At 43.1% G+C, this 17,131-nt stretch overlaps 1 protein-coding gene across 3 annotated transcripts in view; it reads left to right on the top strand.

Moving 5' to 3' along the window:
- Positions 1-17,131, top strand: part of XPO6 (exportin 6) — a 114,797-nt gene that overhangs the window by 82,863 nt on the left and 14,803 nt on the right. For all 3 annotated transcript variants that reach the window (XM_010388642.2, XM_030924948.1, XM_010388641.2), the window contains 4 exons: positions 3,987-4,146; positions 8,060-8,152; positions 12,368-12,512; positions 16,525-16,671. In XM_010388642.2, the coding sequence (XP_010386944.1) occupies positions 3,987-4,146; positions 8,060-8,152; positions 12,368-12,512; positions 16,525-16,671 (545 nt within the window). The remainder of the gene's footprint in view (positions 1-3,986; positions 4,147-8,059; positions 8,153-12,367; positions 12,513-16,524; positions 16,672-17,131) is intronic.

Raw genomic sequence — 17,131 nt, 5'->3', positions numbered from 1 at the left:
TTGCATTGTTTCCCTTCCTGCTGCTGAGCCTGCCTCCACTTCCCTGTCAAGACCAAGGCACAGCTTGTGTTGCTGGGCCACGTTGGTTGCTGTGTGCTGCTCTGGCTCCTGGCAGGTCATCCTCTGCTCCCTCTGTCTGTCTTTTCTACCATATGTAGGTTAAGAAATCCTCATTGGTGGTGTTCCCCTTGCACAGCATTGATGTCTGTGCCTCCATTGTGTATTTGACTTCTGCCACCCCACATTGAGATCTTCCTTCACTGAGACAGTATTTCTCCTCTAGGTAACCCTTTAACTTTTCTGGGTACCCATGCAAACTTTCCTGTCTAAGGGATTATTTTGTCTACAAAATTTTATCTAAGATTTTTAGACTTAAATTGTTTGTTCTGCTTGAGTTTGTTTATGATTTATGATTATGATTTGTTTGTTCTCTCAGAGGGAACTACCTGAATGCCAGTTTTTATACCTTCCTCAACTCCTCAAAAAGAGAAGACTAAATTATGTTTAAGATTTTTTCCCCCCTAGGGCAGTGATTTGCCAAGTAGCTGTTCTTTGGATGTGGCTTAAGTCATATCTAAACAGCTTTAGGATGACTTGGTTTGTGGAAGATAGGACTTTGATGTGGACATGGTGTTTTATGCCTCCAAACCTTTCAGCATTCTCATCTGAAGGTTCTACCTTGCAGATGTCCTGTGCTTTTGGGGGAAAATCTAAGCCTTGCCAGACATAAGAAAGTGTGGGTGGATCTGAACAGCTTTTCACAGTGGGATGCTGGCCTGTCCCCTCAAGTCTACTTGATGCCCTGCGTGACTTTTGTGGTGGTGATAATAGGTTTCTAGGCTGGAGGAGGGTGTCAAGATAGAGAATTTGACCTGGGGTATTTATTGCCCATGTGATTGTCTGCCTTGCAGATAGAACAGGAAAGAACCAGCTATGATTTTGATGAACATGAATCTTAGATGCACATATGTGCAAAGTGGAACTGTATGGAATTGCAGTTTTGTTGGGTCAGAAGTGATCAAGTGTCAACAGTTTCTACCCTCAAGGAGTGGGCCAGGGGTTGATGAGCAATCACAGGGAGACATATTTTACCCATGTTTGTGACCAAGTTGTCCAGAGATGGAAGGGCTCCCTTGAGCTCCCTAGCATTCAGCCGAGGTCCAGGAAGAGGCTGAAGGGCCAGGTGTGTAGGGTAAGTGCTGGGCAGAGGGGAAGGCTTGATCAGGGTGACTTTTAAGCTCTCTAGTAATTGTCTATTAAGGACCATACTCAAATGGAAACTTGATTTAGGGTAGTGTTTTGGTTTGGTTTTAAAAAAAATAACAGTGTTCCCCTTGCACACTTAAAATATTTAAGAAGCTCGTTCTCAGGTATTCAGCGGGTACTGAAGGGATTGGATACCATAGAGAAGTTAGAAACTGGTGGTCAAGGTAGAGCCTGGGGGGAGGTGGAGGTGCAAAATGAAGGTTGAGCATGCAGAGAGCGCCAAGGGCTACTGAAGCAGACTCAGTGACCCCTGGTGTTGCTCTGAGAAAGAAAAGCTGGCCTCCCCTCTTTTTGGGCCTGTACTATGCCGTACCCAGTGTCAGGGTGTATTTTTCATAAGAGTTTATTCCCACAGAGCCCTGAGGTCTGGTTGATGTGCAGAGGAGCAGGAGGTTTTAGAAGTTGACCCTGGGAGTTGGTTGCGTAGATGTAGCCTTGAAAATCCCATCGACATTCAGAGGGTGTATAATTGTGGCACTTCAGTTAACTGAGAGATTGGGGCTGTCTCTTTCTGTAGCCCATGAAGTCCATGTTCTCTTTCGCACAACCAGCGTGATGAAAAATCCCTCTCAGTGTGTTGTTTCCGTGAGCTCGTCTGGCTGGGTGGGGTGGTCATTCTGTTGCTCTGGCTGGAGAAACTGGCTTACTCCTTAGCTGCACCGACAGCCTCTGGAGGGGCTGCCTCAGGCTGGGAATCTTGTTCCTGTGCCAGGGCACTGCTGTCCTTGTGGAGTGGAGGAGGCAGGAGCAGGTGATTTGGGGCAGGTCAAAACCAGCCTTTGTCACTGGCCCTCTCTGTCTAAGGTCCTTCCATGAGTTACCTCTTTTTTCTTTCTCCTCCTCCTTGAGATGTGGCCTCTGTCCGGTCTTCCAGCCTCTTGTCTTCCTTTGGGGGCTGTCGCAGGCACTGTTGCGGGCCTCATCCCTTGACACTGGCGGTGGATCGAGGCATTCAGCCTGCTACTTCATCTGACACTTGCTTTGTAGGTGTCAACCCTTCCTTTCCACAGGTGCCACCCATCCGTGTTTACTGTCAGTAATACATGCCAGTATTCCCAGGGACAGGGTGAGGAAGGAAGCTGCCTGGGTCTCCCTGTCCTGCTCTAGTTTGCTGTCTGTTCTGTTGCATCTAAATCATTCATACATTTACGGTCACTCACTCTGTACCAGCTGCTGTGCTGGCTGCTGGACATAGCTGCTCACCGCAAGGAATTTTGTAGTCAGTAAGGAGATGGTCTTGTAAGTCATCAGTTTATCTCCTTATGGGTATGGGTGCCAAGGAGGAAGACAGGAGGGGTGAGGCCTCACAGAGAGAGGATGCCCCTGAGAGGCTGGAGGCTATGTAGGAGCTTGCAGAACTTGGGTGGGCAGAGGATGAAATGATGGGCAGTCTAGGCAGAGGCACAGAGACACGAGGCTCTGGGGAATTACCATTGGGTCTGGATGACATAGTGGCATAGTAGAAGGTGTCGAGGCCATGAGAGACCTGAGTTGATACTGGAGAGTCTAGGTTCTCCCCTTTTAGCAGGAGAGAACCTCCAGAGGATTCAGCACCTTGCTTCAGGGGAGCTGCAAGCTTAGTCTGGGCTCTGGGAAGCTGATTGTGGAGCACAGCGGGAGGAGGGTTGGTGATGACCAGTGTGAGTCTTGTCTCCTAAGAGACAGGAGAGAACTGAAGTAGGGGGAGGGAGCAGGTGTGGAAAGTACCTAGGGAGTGCTGGGATTGTAGGTGCCCTAGGAACAGTGCCCTAGTCGTGTTACCACCCCACCCTCACTCCTGCTGTGTCAGTGAGAAGGACTTGAATCAGACCTGCAGGTCTGTGTTCCGGCCTGAAAATTCTTACTATCTTTTGTGGACATTTGTGAAGAGAGGGATCCAAAAACCAAGGAAGTGACCGAATCAAGGGAGAATGTTTTGTCCTTCATCTTAGCATCCTCCTTGTTCAGTTTGAAGAAGTTGTGTTGAAAAGTAAGGAAATTTCAGACCTTAGTAATTCACTAGTTCTTTGCTATTTATAATAATTACAAATACTGAACAGTGTTCTATAGCTTAGAGGGTTATATATTTTAACGTGGCCCTTATAATAGTGATACTGAGGCTTAGGAGGGTTGTATGAGGCATTGAGCCTGGAAGTGGCAGGGAATCTGTATCTTTGGAATCCAAGTCCCATGCTCTTTATTTCATACTGTGCCACCTCCCAGCCTTCAGGGGTGGAGAGCTGAGTGTACCCCTCCTCTCTTAGCCAGGGGCAGGTCCTAACTGTTGGGCCATGGAAATTTCATTCTGAGATAGGGCCCTATGCCAAAGGAAACAGATTTGGAGTCACATAGACTCAGTGTAGAACACTAGCCTTGCCCCGGAAATGTGACACGTGCTGGGCAAGTGCCTGGGCCTCACTGGGTGTGCCTCCTTGTATGTAACAGTGGTGGTGTCAGGACCTTACAGGATCAAAAGGAATCAGATCAGGGGCTCCCTCCACATTAGCACACCCTAGGCTGTCTGCCCCTCCCCCAACTCTGTCTCTGTCCCTGGCCTCTGGAGCGCAAATGTATAGTGTCAGGTGGAGACTGGGCCCAGTGCTCAGTACTGGGGAGCGGCCCGTGGGTTGCTTTGTTTCGAGAATTGGTTTTGCTGGGTGTGGCTTGCTGGACGAGCAAGTATATGTAGTATCTAAAGTGTGGTCTTCCTGTGGAAAACTGTCTGGGGTGTTGTGTTCCAGGACACAGGTTGAACATCACAGCGGAGAACGACTGCCGGCGTCTGCACTGCTCCCTGAGAGACCTGAGCTCCCTGCTGCAGGCCGTGGGCCGCCTGGCTGAGTACTTTATTGGGGATGTGTTTGCTGCACGGTTCAATGATGCCCTCACAGTCGTGGAGAGGTAGGCTGGCAGCTACCTCATGGAGCTGTTCCTTCTTCAGAGTTCAGCTTTACCTTCTTGTGCGAGGGGCAACATATTGCCAAATAGCTTCCGCTGTGGGCCCGGGTAAATCTAGGCTCTGCCACATACAAGTTAATATGGAACAAATTACTTAACCTCTCTGAACTTCATTCAGGTCCCTCATTTACAATATGAAGTAGAAGTAGTTTCCTGTAGGTTTAGTGTGAGAATTAAATGAGGTAAAGCACTTAGCACTGTGCCTAGCACATAACAAAACACCTGATAAGCTATTTAAGCTGTTGTTTCTTTGAAGATCTTGTGTATAAATGTAAACACAGTTGTAGACCCAGGAGAAACCAGGAGAGGTCAGTCTTCATGTCTTTCCTCATAGGATAAAGAGATATTAAGAAAGTCCTACTGATAAGGAGTCAACTCCACTGTCCAAGTAGGCAACTAGATGCACAGGGTGGGGCTTTTTGTGTTTTTTTCCAGTCCCATTAGGGCCTCGAGAGTGAAAGCTGGGTAGCCTCCATGCCTGGTCCGAAAGGTGGTTGCCAGCCTTTCACCACTGGGCTCCTTTTCTTCTCCTCCTTCTTGGGTCTCACGCCAGGTTTACAGCTGCACTTGCTGAGGAACATTTGATTCTACCCAGTCACCAGTCCCTCCTCCCTCTCTCCCTTCAAAAAACCCAAGATGTAAGTGACAGGACATCTAGATCATTTCAAGGCAGCTGTTGAATTGGTTAGATCAAAACTGAGTAGATGTGGATCCAGCTCAAAGCCAAGACACCTGATGCTTCGACTGGCCTAGCAGCCGCATCACTGGTGACATGCAGAGGAGAACTGAGCCTCAGGAGCCTAGGTGCATGCATGCCGGACTTCACTGCCACCTCTTAGCTGAAAAGCAGAGATAGCCAAAGGGCTTAAATCCCTTAAAAGCCAGATTCATATTAATAATAATAGCACACAGTAGTAGGACATTTTCTGTGTTTTTGCACATGGTCTTTCATTTTATTCTGTACTTTGAGATACAGGCATTGCCGTTTTATTGTTGAGTACATTGTGGCTCAGCAATGTGAGTGCCTTGCCTCGGTTCACACAGTCCTTGAGAGGGAGAGTGGATTTTAACAGTTTCCTGGGTCCACATGTTGTTCTCTTTCCAAACCACAGTGGTTCCTCCTCTTCTTCTTGTGCTGGGCCCATTTGCACTGAGGGTTAGCAGGGATAAGACATGTTTTTCTGTCTGAAATCCAAAGATAAGTCCATTATTTGAATTTACTCTGTTAAGCAGTATAGATATATCTGTCAGTCAGCCGGGCGCACTGACTCATGCCTGTTATCCCAACACTTTGGGAGGCTGAGGCGGGCGGATCACCTGAGGTCAGGAGTTCGAGATCAGCCTAACCAATATGATGAAACCTCATCTTTACTAAAAATACAAAAATCAGCTGGACGTGGGGACATGCACCTGTAATCCCAGCTACTCGGGAGGCTGAGACAGGAGAATCGCCTGAGATTGCGCCAGTGCACTCCAGCCTGGGCAACAGGAGTGAAACTCCGTCTCAAAAAAGAAAAAAAAAAAAAAAAATATATATGTATATCAGTCATCTCAACTTTGTAGTGAGATGATGTCTCAAAGATCCTGAATCATTTGATAGGTCCCTATCTTTCTGCACTGCTTAGATTTGCAAGCCCAGTGCTTAAACATACTTGCTATTAATATTTTGTCTTCATTTAGATTAATATGTGAGAGAAGGCTCTTGTTATGACTATGTGACCTTAATAGCCAGTATGATTAGCAGTGTTTTCTTTTATTGGTTACATAAAGCAAAGCTAATATTAAAACTGCTGAACACAGACACATTAAAAGATGTTTGGAAATGCATTTTTAGTGTAGAACAGGATTTAGAGTTAAACACCAGGTGCATATTGGTATATTGTTTTCTGATAACTGTTCTGATCACGAGGACTTCGTGGGACTTCGGGAACCTTAGTTCTTTTCCCTCACTTTCTTGACTGACCGGAAGTGCTCCTTTTTTGATTGCTTTCTCATTGCTCCCCAGCAATCAGAAATACAAATACAAGTTTGTATTTGTAACAAGTTCCTTAGTTGATTGTTATGCTGGGACAAAGACAAACACTGCCTTCCCTGGCATCCGCTTCCAGGTTTCCACCCAGAGTAGGCAGAGAGAAACTAGCCAGGTCTTGGGTTTTTTCCCCTTCACTCAGAAAGGAATGTCTTTCGACTCTAGGCGTCGTGGCTCACCTGTAATCCCAGCACTTTGGGAGGCTGAGGTGAGCAGATCTCTTGAGTCCAGGAGTTCAAGACCAACCTGGACAACATGAAGAAACCCTGTCTCTACTAAAAAGACAAAAAATTTAGCTGGGTGTGGTGGCATGTGCCTGTAGTCCCCACTATGGGAGGGGGCGCTGAGGCAGGAGGATCGATGGAGCCCGGAAAGTCTAGGCTGCAGTGAGCCAAGATCACTATACTCCTCTGGCCTGGGTGACAGAACAAGACCCTGTCTAACAAAAAAAAAAAAAAAAAAAAAAGGAATGTTGTTCTGTCTGTAATGAAAGAGATATTTCCCATTTCCTACTAGATAGAGCTATTAGTTATTATGTTTAATGCTCGTTAGTATCCAGTGAGCCCTTGAGCAACCTGTGGGCTCAACAACTTGCTTCTGAAAGAATTGTACTTGAACATAAAACACCTCCACCTATTCTGGAAACATTCGCTCCTCTCATCTCCCTCCTCTAAAGTTTTATCAAACATTTTCAGATTTGAAGACAAGTTGAAAGAATTGTATAGGGAGTACCCATATACCCACCACATAGATTCTTTGGTGGAGAGTTTGCTCTATTTTCTTTATTATATATCAACCCATCTGAAACATTTCATTTTAAAAATGATTTTAAATAAAAACTAAGACAGTTTTATCATTATCAATTTTATAGAAAAGCCCATGTCATCCTATTTCGATAAACTGCCAAAAGAGCAGGTCTTCTTTTTTTAAAAAACAAAACAAAAACAAAAACAAAACAAAAAAACCACAGGATTTTGGTTTCGTTCTGTTACCCAGGCTGGAGTGCAATGGCATGAACCTGGCTTAGTCCATCCTCAACCTCCTGGGCTCAAGCTGTCCTCCCTACCTAGCCTCTTCCAAGTAGCTGAGACTACAGGCATGTGCCACCACATCTGGATAAAATTTTAAAAGACAGGGTCCTACTTTGTTGTCCAGTCTGGTCTCAAACTCCTGGCCTCAAGTGATCCTTCCACCTTGACCTCCCGAAGTGCTGGGATTACAGGCATGAGCAACCACACCCTGACTGCTTTTTAAAAACTATTTTTTATTCTCCTCATTTATAAAACATTATATATTAATTGTAGACAATTTGGAAATGCAGAAAAATAGAGGGAAAAAAATCATCCATAATCTACCCACTCTATCCTTCCCCTAAAACAAGTGGTACCAATAAGCATATTCTGGTGAAAATTCTTACCACCTGTCTTCTGTTAATAGATGAACATTCATGATATATTCTGTATATATATTTAGTACAACCATGTCATGTTTAAAACATCCTGAATATTTATCATTAAATATGCCTCTAAGCATTGTTTTTATTGTATATAGTACATTGTATTACCTCCTCTGGATTGGATATTTATATCGTTTTCAAAATTTTTGACACTTTCGATAAGGCTTTAGTTAATATGCTTGTATATAAGTCTTTATGCATATCTTGGAATATTTCCTTGGCATAAAATTGAAGGTCTGGTCTTGATTCTTTTTTGTATATGGAAAAAGTCTGCCCTTACGCTCTTTGTTGGTACCAGCCTTGGTACTACTGTCTGTTTTGTCTTAGTTCATAAGCTGAATGTTCTTGTTTACCTGCCTCTTTGCCAACAGGTTGGTCAAAGTCACTCTGTATGGATCTCAGATAAAACTGTACAACATTGAAACGGCTGTGCCATCAGTACTGAAACCTGACCTCATTGATGTGTAAGTCTAGAGTTTGATGTTTGTGCATTTTTAGGAAAGACTTTGCCCCCAATCTCCAAATGATTTTATTGAGAACAAGGAACAGTAGTGGCTGCCGTGAGTTGGGAAAAAAACTCTTAAATTGCAAACCTAGAAAGAGAGAGAGAGTTTTTCACTGTATGTCTGGGGCAGACGTGGTTGGAGAAAGTGGAATTAGGTAAGTGAGAGCTGGGATGGAGATTCTATGGAGTAGGCATTTCAGGAGGAAAGAACAGTACAGCCGAGACAGTCACACAGGCAAGAGGTGGGTACTCTGTGTGGTGCAAGAAGAGACTGGATAGGTCTGTTGGGACTAATGGGAAACACCTGAAATGCCATCAGTCTTTCCTGTAGATCATTGACTGAAACTGTAGGATACTGTAGGATGCAGAAGAATGTTTGGGGAACACAGTTCTCGGAGGTTCTGATTTTAGCAGAATGGCATAAGGCCATAAGGCTCAGATATTTGCATATTAAACAAGAACCCCAGCTTATTTTGAAGCAGTACATCTGGAAACCACACTCTCTACAGAAACTCTGCAGATAACATGGGATCCTATTAGGAAAGTGACATATGGAAGGACAGGGACTGGAGATGGGCAGTATCCCAGAGATTTCACTGCCCAGAAGGCTTGCTTTAGACGAGAGCAGGGGGTTGGCAAACTGTGGCCTTTACCAAATCTGGCTTACTGACTGCTTTTTGTAAATAAAGTTTTATTGAAACACAGCTACATTCATTTACATATGGTCTAGGAGTGGTTTTGCACTACAGCAGCAGAGTGGAGTAGCTGCGACAGAGTGTATGCCCTACAAATCTGAAAATACATAAACTCGGGTTTTTACAGAAAAGGTCTGCCGACTCCTGCTGTAGAGCATTCTTGAGCTGCAGATTAGATAAACGATGGCAAGAGAATCTTACTTACTATGGTGGTTTTAAACTTTTAAAAAATATATTGCTTTCCCTTTTGAGAATTTAGAGAAAGTTGTAAAGCGTCTCCCAAGAAAGATGCCAGTTTCCTTATAAATACAACAACTTGTACACATTTTGGGAGTTTCAGAGCCCTCCTTTCAGCCTTGAGGAGCTCTGCAGATGCGCTAGATTGACTGAAATTCTTACTCCTAAGGCTGACTTTGATGTTCTTTCTCCTTATGTGGGTATTCAGAATTTAAAGGACAACATGATTCTAAATATAAAATAAAATTTTAAATGTAAAATACAAAACAACTGTGTGGTCACTATGAATTCAAACTTTCAGTAACTATATTTTCTTACTTTAAAGTACTAGTCCATTTTCTTACCCAACTTGTTATTTTGAAAAAGTTCAAACCTATAGAAAATGGGAAAAACAGGGGAATAAGCACCCATGGACTCTTAGCCTAGAGTAACCAATTATAAATTGGTTTTTGTTTCTTGTGCCCTCTCTGCACACAATACATGACTATTATTATTATTATTATTATTATTATTATTATTTTGCTGAGCCATTTGAAAATGAACTGCATCGCTGAGTGTGATGACTCATGCCTATAATACCAGCGCTTTGGGAGGCCGAGGCAGATGGATCACTTGAGGTCAGGAGATTGAGTCCAGCCTGGCCAACATGGTGAAACCCTGTCTCTACCAAAAAATATAAAAATTAGCCGGGCATGGTGGCACCTGCGCCTGTAGTCCCAACTACTTGGGAGGCTGAGCTGGGAGAGTCGCTTGAACCTGGGAGGCTGAGATAGCACCACTGCTCTCCAGCCTGGGTGACAGAGTGAGACCCTGTCTCAAAAAAGAAAAGAAAGAAAATAAATTGCAGACAACATGTCACTTCACCCGTAAATCCTTCAGTGTGTGTATCCTAGAAATAAATTCATTCAGCTCTATAACTATGATACCATTATCAACCCTCACATAATTTAATACATACAATAATGTCATCACTTCTATAATCCATATTCAGATTTCTTCAGTTGTCCCAGGAATGTTTTTGTATCTTTTTTTTTCCCTTGAATCAATCCAAGGTCTAATTAATCATGAGCCACACATTAAATGTATTTCCTATAATCTAGAACAGTTCACCCACTTGTGTTTGTATGTCTGCATGTGCATTTGTGTGTGAGAGTGACTGAGGACCTTTTGCAGATCCAGATCTTAATTTTTTAAAAAGCACATCCTACAATCTGGATTTGTCCAATTATTTCCATTGTATTAGATTCAGTTTAAACATTTTTAGCAAGGTTACTGCATAGGCAATGGTGTGCCTTTCCTCTTGCATCATGTCAGAAGGCTCTTAATATCAAATTTCCTTGTAATTGTTGATGCCGAGTTTGATTTTAAAATGATGTCTAGGCTGGGCACAGTGGCTCATGTTTGTAATCCCAGCACTTTGGGAGGCTGAGGTGGGATGATCGCTGGAGCCCAGGAGTTTGAGAGGAGCCTGAGCAACATAGTAAGACCCTGTCCCTACCAAAAAAAAAAAAAAAAAAAAAAAAAGGTAGCCGGACATAGTGGTGCATGCCTGTGGCCCCAGCCACTTAGGAGGCTGAGCCAGAAGAATTGCTTGAGCCCAGGAGTTGGAGGCTGCAGTGAATTATGATCATGCCACTGCACTCCTGCCTGGGCAACAGAGCAAGACCCTGTCAGCAACATAAATAAGTAAATAAAGGTGGTATCTGGTTATATCCTAATTTTGTCCACTGAAAGGTCCTAGAAACAGTGACACTCCAGTAGCAATTCTACCCCTTTTCCCCAGGTCTTAGTTTTTCAAATCCATTCTCCAGAGCACCTTGGAGAAAAAAGCTCAAGTCTGGGGCAGGGTGATGTTGGGGAGTCTTGCCAAGTCAGCAAGTAAGGAAGTGCTCAGTGACTGTTGAGAATATGTGAAAAGGATGCAGGGCCCAGCTTGAAAGGGTTCTTCCTGGTCAAACTTGACAGTTCAGTCATCAACAAAGAATAAGGACAGTAATGAATTATACAAGTTTGAATGAAAATAATCTACTCATTCAAAGTGATTAACAGGCTAGGTTGGTGTAGTGCCTCACACCTGCAATCCCAGCCCTTTAGGAGGCTGAGGCAGGAGGATCGCTTGAAGCCAGGAGTTTGAGACCAGCCTGGCCAACATAGACCCCGTCTCTACAAAAAATATGAAAATTAGCCTGGCATGGTGGCGTGGACCTGTAGTCCCAGCTACTTGGGAGGCTGAAGCAGGAGAATCACTTGAGCCCAGAAGATTGAGGCTGCAGTGAGCCATGATTATGCCCCTGCACTCCAGCCTGGGCAACAGAAAGTGACCCTGTCTCAAGTAAACAAACAAATAAACAAAAACCCAAAGTGATTAACAAAGGATGAGAGGAGGGGAAGCTGCTTTTTAGAGAAGAATGCCAAGTAATGAGGAGAAAAGGACAGATAGAAAAATTACCAATTCACAACCACCAATGTAATACTGATGTAGGCAGGGATCGTTAATAAATGCCCAAACCATGAGGAACACTGTCTTTGTGTCACCTCATAGTAGCATCACCTTACAGCTTACTAATTATTACTGAAAGGTAATTACATTTAGGTATGTTAGAAGGCCTGGTGTTTTGAAGCTCTGAGACAACTGTCTCTCCTTGTTTAAGACTGATTGTTTATTATATTTGATGAATTGCATACTTTTTTGATATATATTTTGTTGCATGTACGATGCAGTCAGTACAGCCTTTGCTGAAACCAAACATAGTCTTTGTCACCTCAGTTATCCCCTAGCCAGGTAGAATATATGGTGCGGTGGAAGCTTAAACTCCAAAATCTGACATCAAAGCTCTGTTTATGAAGTTCTCATACCTGGTAGTTGTCTAAGCTTTAGTCTGCAGCTATGAATGTTAAATTTGTACTAGTTCTGAAGTCAACACGTGATCACTTAAGTTCTTTGATTTTGCTTTTATAATTTACCTTTCTCTTAGGTGAGCATGTGTCACAGAAAGATTGAGTAAGATTCAGTAGACATTGACTAACTGCCTTCTGTGCTCTAGTCAGTGATGGCAATGTTTAAATGATGAATATCTTAGTTTTTAGATTCTACGTGAACCAGTAAATGATTTCTATGCTGTTGCCCATGTCTTAGAACAGCAAATGCAGTGGATGCAATTCTTACCTCCTATGAAAACGAGTTGAACGCTAATATATTTTCACCTTAACCTTTAAAATCACATCATCTTTTCTTTCTGCAGGCATGCTCAGTCCCTGGCTGCGCTGCAGGCTTACTCTCACTGGTTAGCACAGTATTGCAGTGAAGTTCACCGGCAGAACACGCAGCAGTTCGTGACACTCATCTCTACTACCATGGATGCAATCACACCGCTAATCAGCACCAAGGTCTCGAAACAGCAAAACCTACACTTTTTATCTAACTCTGTCTCTCCTTCTGTTCCTATACCCGTTTACTAGAAAATCTAAATATGACACAGAGTTAGACCCATACATCTTTCTGCTGTTATACACCTGTTTTATTTCATGTTCCTTTTTAGTTATAGCCTACATGCATTCAAATACAACTTTACTTTTTTAGTTATCTGAGTTCCATATGAATACATGCTCACTGTGAAAAAGTAAAGTATTGTTCAGATTTCCAGACTGAAAAGTAGTGATACCTCTGAAACCTTTTCCTTTGTGCGGTGAGCACAGTTGGCATTGGTTGTGCAGGCACACCTCATTTTATCTCACTTGCCTTTATTGCACTTCACAGATACTGTGCTTTTTACAAGTTGAAGGCTTGTGGCAACCCTGCATGAAGCAAATCTGTCAGCGCCATTTTTTTGACAGCATTTGATGCTTCCATGTGTTACATTTTGGTAATTGTTAGAATATTTCAGACTTTTTTATTACTGTATCTTACAGTGATTTGTGATCAGTGATCTTTAATGTTACTATTGTAATTATTTTGTAGTGCCACAAACCAAAGCCTGCAAACCTGATTGATATGTGTGTGTTCTGTGTGTGTTCTGACTGCTCCACTGATTGGAGGCTTCTCCATCTTCCTGTCTTTAGGCCTCCCTATTCCCTGAGCCATTTAGTAACCCTACAATGACCTCTACGTGTTCAAGTGAAAGGAAGAGTCACATGTCTCTTACTTTAAATAAAAATCTAGAAATGATTAAGCTTAGTGAGGAAGGCATGTCAAAAGCCAGGACAGGCCAAATGCTCTTGAGCCAAACAGCCAAGTTGTGAATGCAAAGGAAAAGTTCTTGGAGGAGATTATAATTTCTGCTCCAGTGAACACATGAGTGATGAGAAAGCAGAGCAGCCTTATTGTTACTGATATGGGGAAAGTTTCAGCGGTTTGGATAGACCAAACTAGCCACAACATTCCCTTAAGCCAAAGCCAAATCCAGATCAGGCCCTTCAATTCTGTGAAGGCTGAGAGAGGTGAGGAAGCTACAGAAGAAAAGTTGGAAGCTAACACAGGTTGGTTCATGAGGTTTAAGGAAAGAAGCCATCTCCAGGATGAAGCAACAAGTGCTGATGGAGAAGCTGCAGCAAGTTCTCCAGAAGCTCTAGATAAGATCATTGATGAAGGTGGCCACACTAAACAACAGGTTTTCTGTGTAGATGAGACACCTTTATACTGGAAGAAGGTGTCATCTGGGACTTCCATAGCTAGAGAGGAGGAGTCAGTGCCTGGCTTCAGAGCTTCAGAGAACAGGCCAACTCTCTTGTCAGGGGACAACTGCAACTGGAGACTTCAGGTTGAAGCCAATGCTCATGTATCATTCTGAAAATCCTAGGCCCTTAGGAGTTGTGCTGAATCTTCTTTGCCTGTCTCTATAGATGGAACAACAAAGCCTTAATGGCAGCACATCTGTTTACATCATGGTTTACTGAATATTTTAAGCTCATTATTGAGACCTGCTCAGAAAAAAAGATTCCTTTCAAAATACTACTGCTGATTGGCAATGCACCTGGTTACCTAAGGCCTCTGATGGAGATGTTCAAAGGTATTATTTTCCATAGTTTCCATGCTGGCTCACCTCACACAACATCCATTCTGTAGTTCTGTAGCCCATGGGTCAAGGAGTAATTTTGGCTTTCAAGTCTTATTATTTCAGAAATACATTTCATGAGACTATAGCTGCCATAGATAGTGGTTCCTCCAGTGGATCTGGGCAAATAAATTGAAAACCATCTGGGAAGGATTCACCATTCTAGATGCCATTAAGGACATTCATGATTCACGGAAGTAGATCAAAATATCGGCATTAATAGGAGTTTGGAAGAAGTTGGTTCCCAGCCTCATGGATGACTTTGAGGGGTTCAGGAATTCAGTAGAGGAAGTAACTGCAGATGTGGAAATAATAAGAGGACTAGAGGCAGAGTCTGAAGATGGGATGGAGTTGCTGCAATCTCAGGATCAAACTTGAACAGATGAGGACTTGCTTCTTATAAATGAGCAAACAAAATGGGTTTTTGAGATGGAATCAACTGGTGAAGATGCTGTGAACATTGTTGGAATAACTGAAGATTAGAATAACACATAAACTCAGTTGATGAAGCAGCAGCAGGGTTTGAGAGGATTGACTGCAACTTTGAAAGAAGTTCTACTGTGGGCAAAATGCGATGAAACAGCACCGCATGCTCCAGAGAAATATTTCTTGAAAGGAAGTCAGTCGATGCAGCAAACGTCGTTGTTGTCTTATTTTAAGTAATTGCTGCAGCCACCCCAGCTTTGAGCAACCATCACCCTATTCGTGCTGCAGCCACCCCAACTTTGAGCAACCATCACCCTATTCAGTCAGCAGCAGTCACGTTCAAGGAACACCCTTCACCAGTGAAAAGATTCCCGCTCTGAAGGCTCAAATGATTGTTAGCATTTTTAGCAATCAACTTTTTAATTAAGATATGTACATTGTTTTCTTAGACGTAATGGTATTACACACTTTATAGACTACAATATAGTGTAAACAAAACTTTTGTATGCATTGGGAAACAAAAAAATTAGTGTGCCTTGCGTTATTTTATAGTTTGCTTTATTGTGGTGGTCTGGAGCTTGAACCTGCAGTATCTCTGTGGTACGCCTGTATATCCTTCCAGACATGTTTTTCTTTTTATGTAATAAGTAATAAAAAGTTTGTAGATAGCTAGAGATATAGCTGCTTTTGCCTAACAGTATGCCTTGGTTTTCCTTTACATATGTAGAGCAACTTCAGATTTTCAAAATGTCCAATGCTTTTTTTTGGGGGGGGGGGGAGGAATGTATAATAATTTTCCTATTGATAGAAATGAGTTCCTTTTATGTCCATCTTATATATGCTAGTGGGCCTGTAGGATAGATTCCTGGAAGTGGAATTACTGAGTCAAAGGTTATATCCATGTTAAAACTGGACAGATTCTATTATGTTATCCCCCAAGTCTGCTGTATTACTAGAGCATATATGTGCTTATTTGAATGGTTTTGTAGTTTTAGTCATACAAAGCATTTTATACATTTTAAACAATGTATTGTTTTAATAAGAACAATGTGTTGCTTTCCATAAATTTGTGTTGTATTTATAATTATAACTTTGAAAATAGTTCTATCCCATCAGGAATATGTTTCATTATTTTCCTAGCCATTGCTGGACTTTTAGGCTGCCTTCCTTAAAAAATAAAAATTCATTACAAAGAATTCTGAAATGCATGCATTCGTGAATGTAGCTTTACCCTTTTAGGTAATCTTCTTAGAGTAAGTAGAGATTTAGGGTTAAAGGTTAGGAATATTTTGTGGCTCTGGGAAATCATTGTAATTTTTTTCCCTAAGTAATTCTGCCTGCCTTGACTTTTTGGTGTGCTGTTTTTACCTTAGTCTTACCAGCATTAGGTCCCATCTGTAACACATTTTCTCCTTTGCTAATTTGAAAGCAACAGTGGTAATTGAACCAAGTATTTGATAGGCATGCTGAAGGGAAAGCAGTAGGAGAGACTGGCCTGAGTGTTAGGGCACAGAAAGGTGGGGGGCTCAGGGCGATCTCGGCTCTGCTGGAGCAAGAAGAGTGAGGTAAGGAATCCCAGGACCTGGATGACATGCCAGGGAGTGTGCCAGCGAGTGTGATTTAATAGCTGATAGGGAGCCACTGCAGACTCTGAGCTGAGAAGTGCCTGAGTTCAAGGCTGCTGGTGACTTTGAAGGAGGAACGGGAGGAGATGATAATGGCTGTGGCAGGAGCTGTGGACATGACAGAGAAGGTGGGCTTCTCTTGTGAATCATCACAGGAAAAATTCTTGAGCTAGATAGAGCCTAAGTGGTGTCCTTGGGAAACCAAGAACCACACATAGCTTTGTGACTGCCTCAGCAAAGTTTGAATCCCAGTCTCACAGGGATGTGGTGAACTGACATGCCCTCTTCCCTCTACAGGTCCAAGACAAGCTGCTGCTATCTGCGTGCCACTTACTGGTCTCACTGGCTACCACCGTGCGGCCCGTCTTTCTGATCAGCATCCCTGCAGTGCAGAAAGTATTCAACAGAATCACTGATGCCTCTGCCCAGCGACTTGTCGATAAGGTGAGGCCCCAGAGCTTCCCTGGGGTCCCCAGGGCTGTGTGGCTGAGACCCGAGGAAGCTGAGGAAGAAGATTCTGGCCTTTGATTTTGTACTCAGAGCTTACAGGCTGTGCCAGCATAGACGGATTTCTTATGTTTATGGCACTGACACAGACTCAGTGATTCTCATCGTGCCCATTGTAAGGCAGGCAGGCAGTGTGCTGATTCAGGCAAGGAAAAGCACCTCCCAGTGTGCAGAAAGGTTTTCCTGCTTTGTAGCCTGGTAATTTTGGCCAGTGTTGTCAGTGTTCTCTTTGCGTTCTTTCTGATTCAAAGCAGTCTGATTTTTGTTGTCACTGTTCTGTGTGTTCTTTGGGATTGAGAAGTGCCAGGCAAGTGCATTTTCTTAGAATCCTCAAAGGAGGCTCAGGCTAGAAGTTTAAAAACCACCTAACAGGAGGCGGGCAGGAAGGCTTGAAGAG

This window comes from Rhinopithecus roxellana, chromosome 20, assembly GCF_007565055.1.
Source record: "Rhinopithecus roxellana isolate Shanxi Qingling chromosome 20, ASM756505v1, whole genome shotgun sequence".
NCBI lineage: Eukaryota > Metazoa > Chordata > Mammalia > Primates > Cercopithecidae > Rhinopithecus > Rhinopithecus roxellana.
Note: the sequence above shows the minus strand (reverse complement) of the source record. Positions and strands in the feature narration are given on the sequence as shown.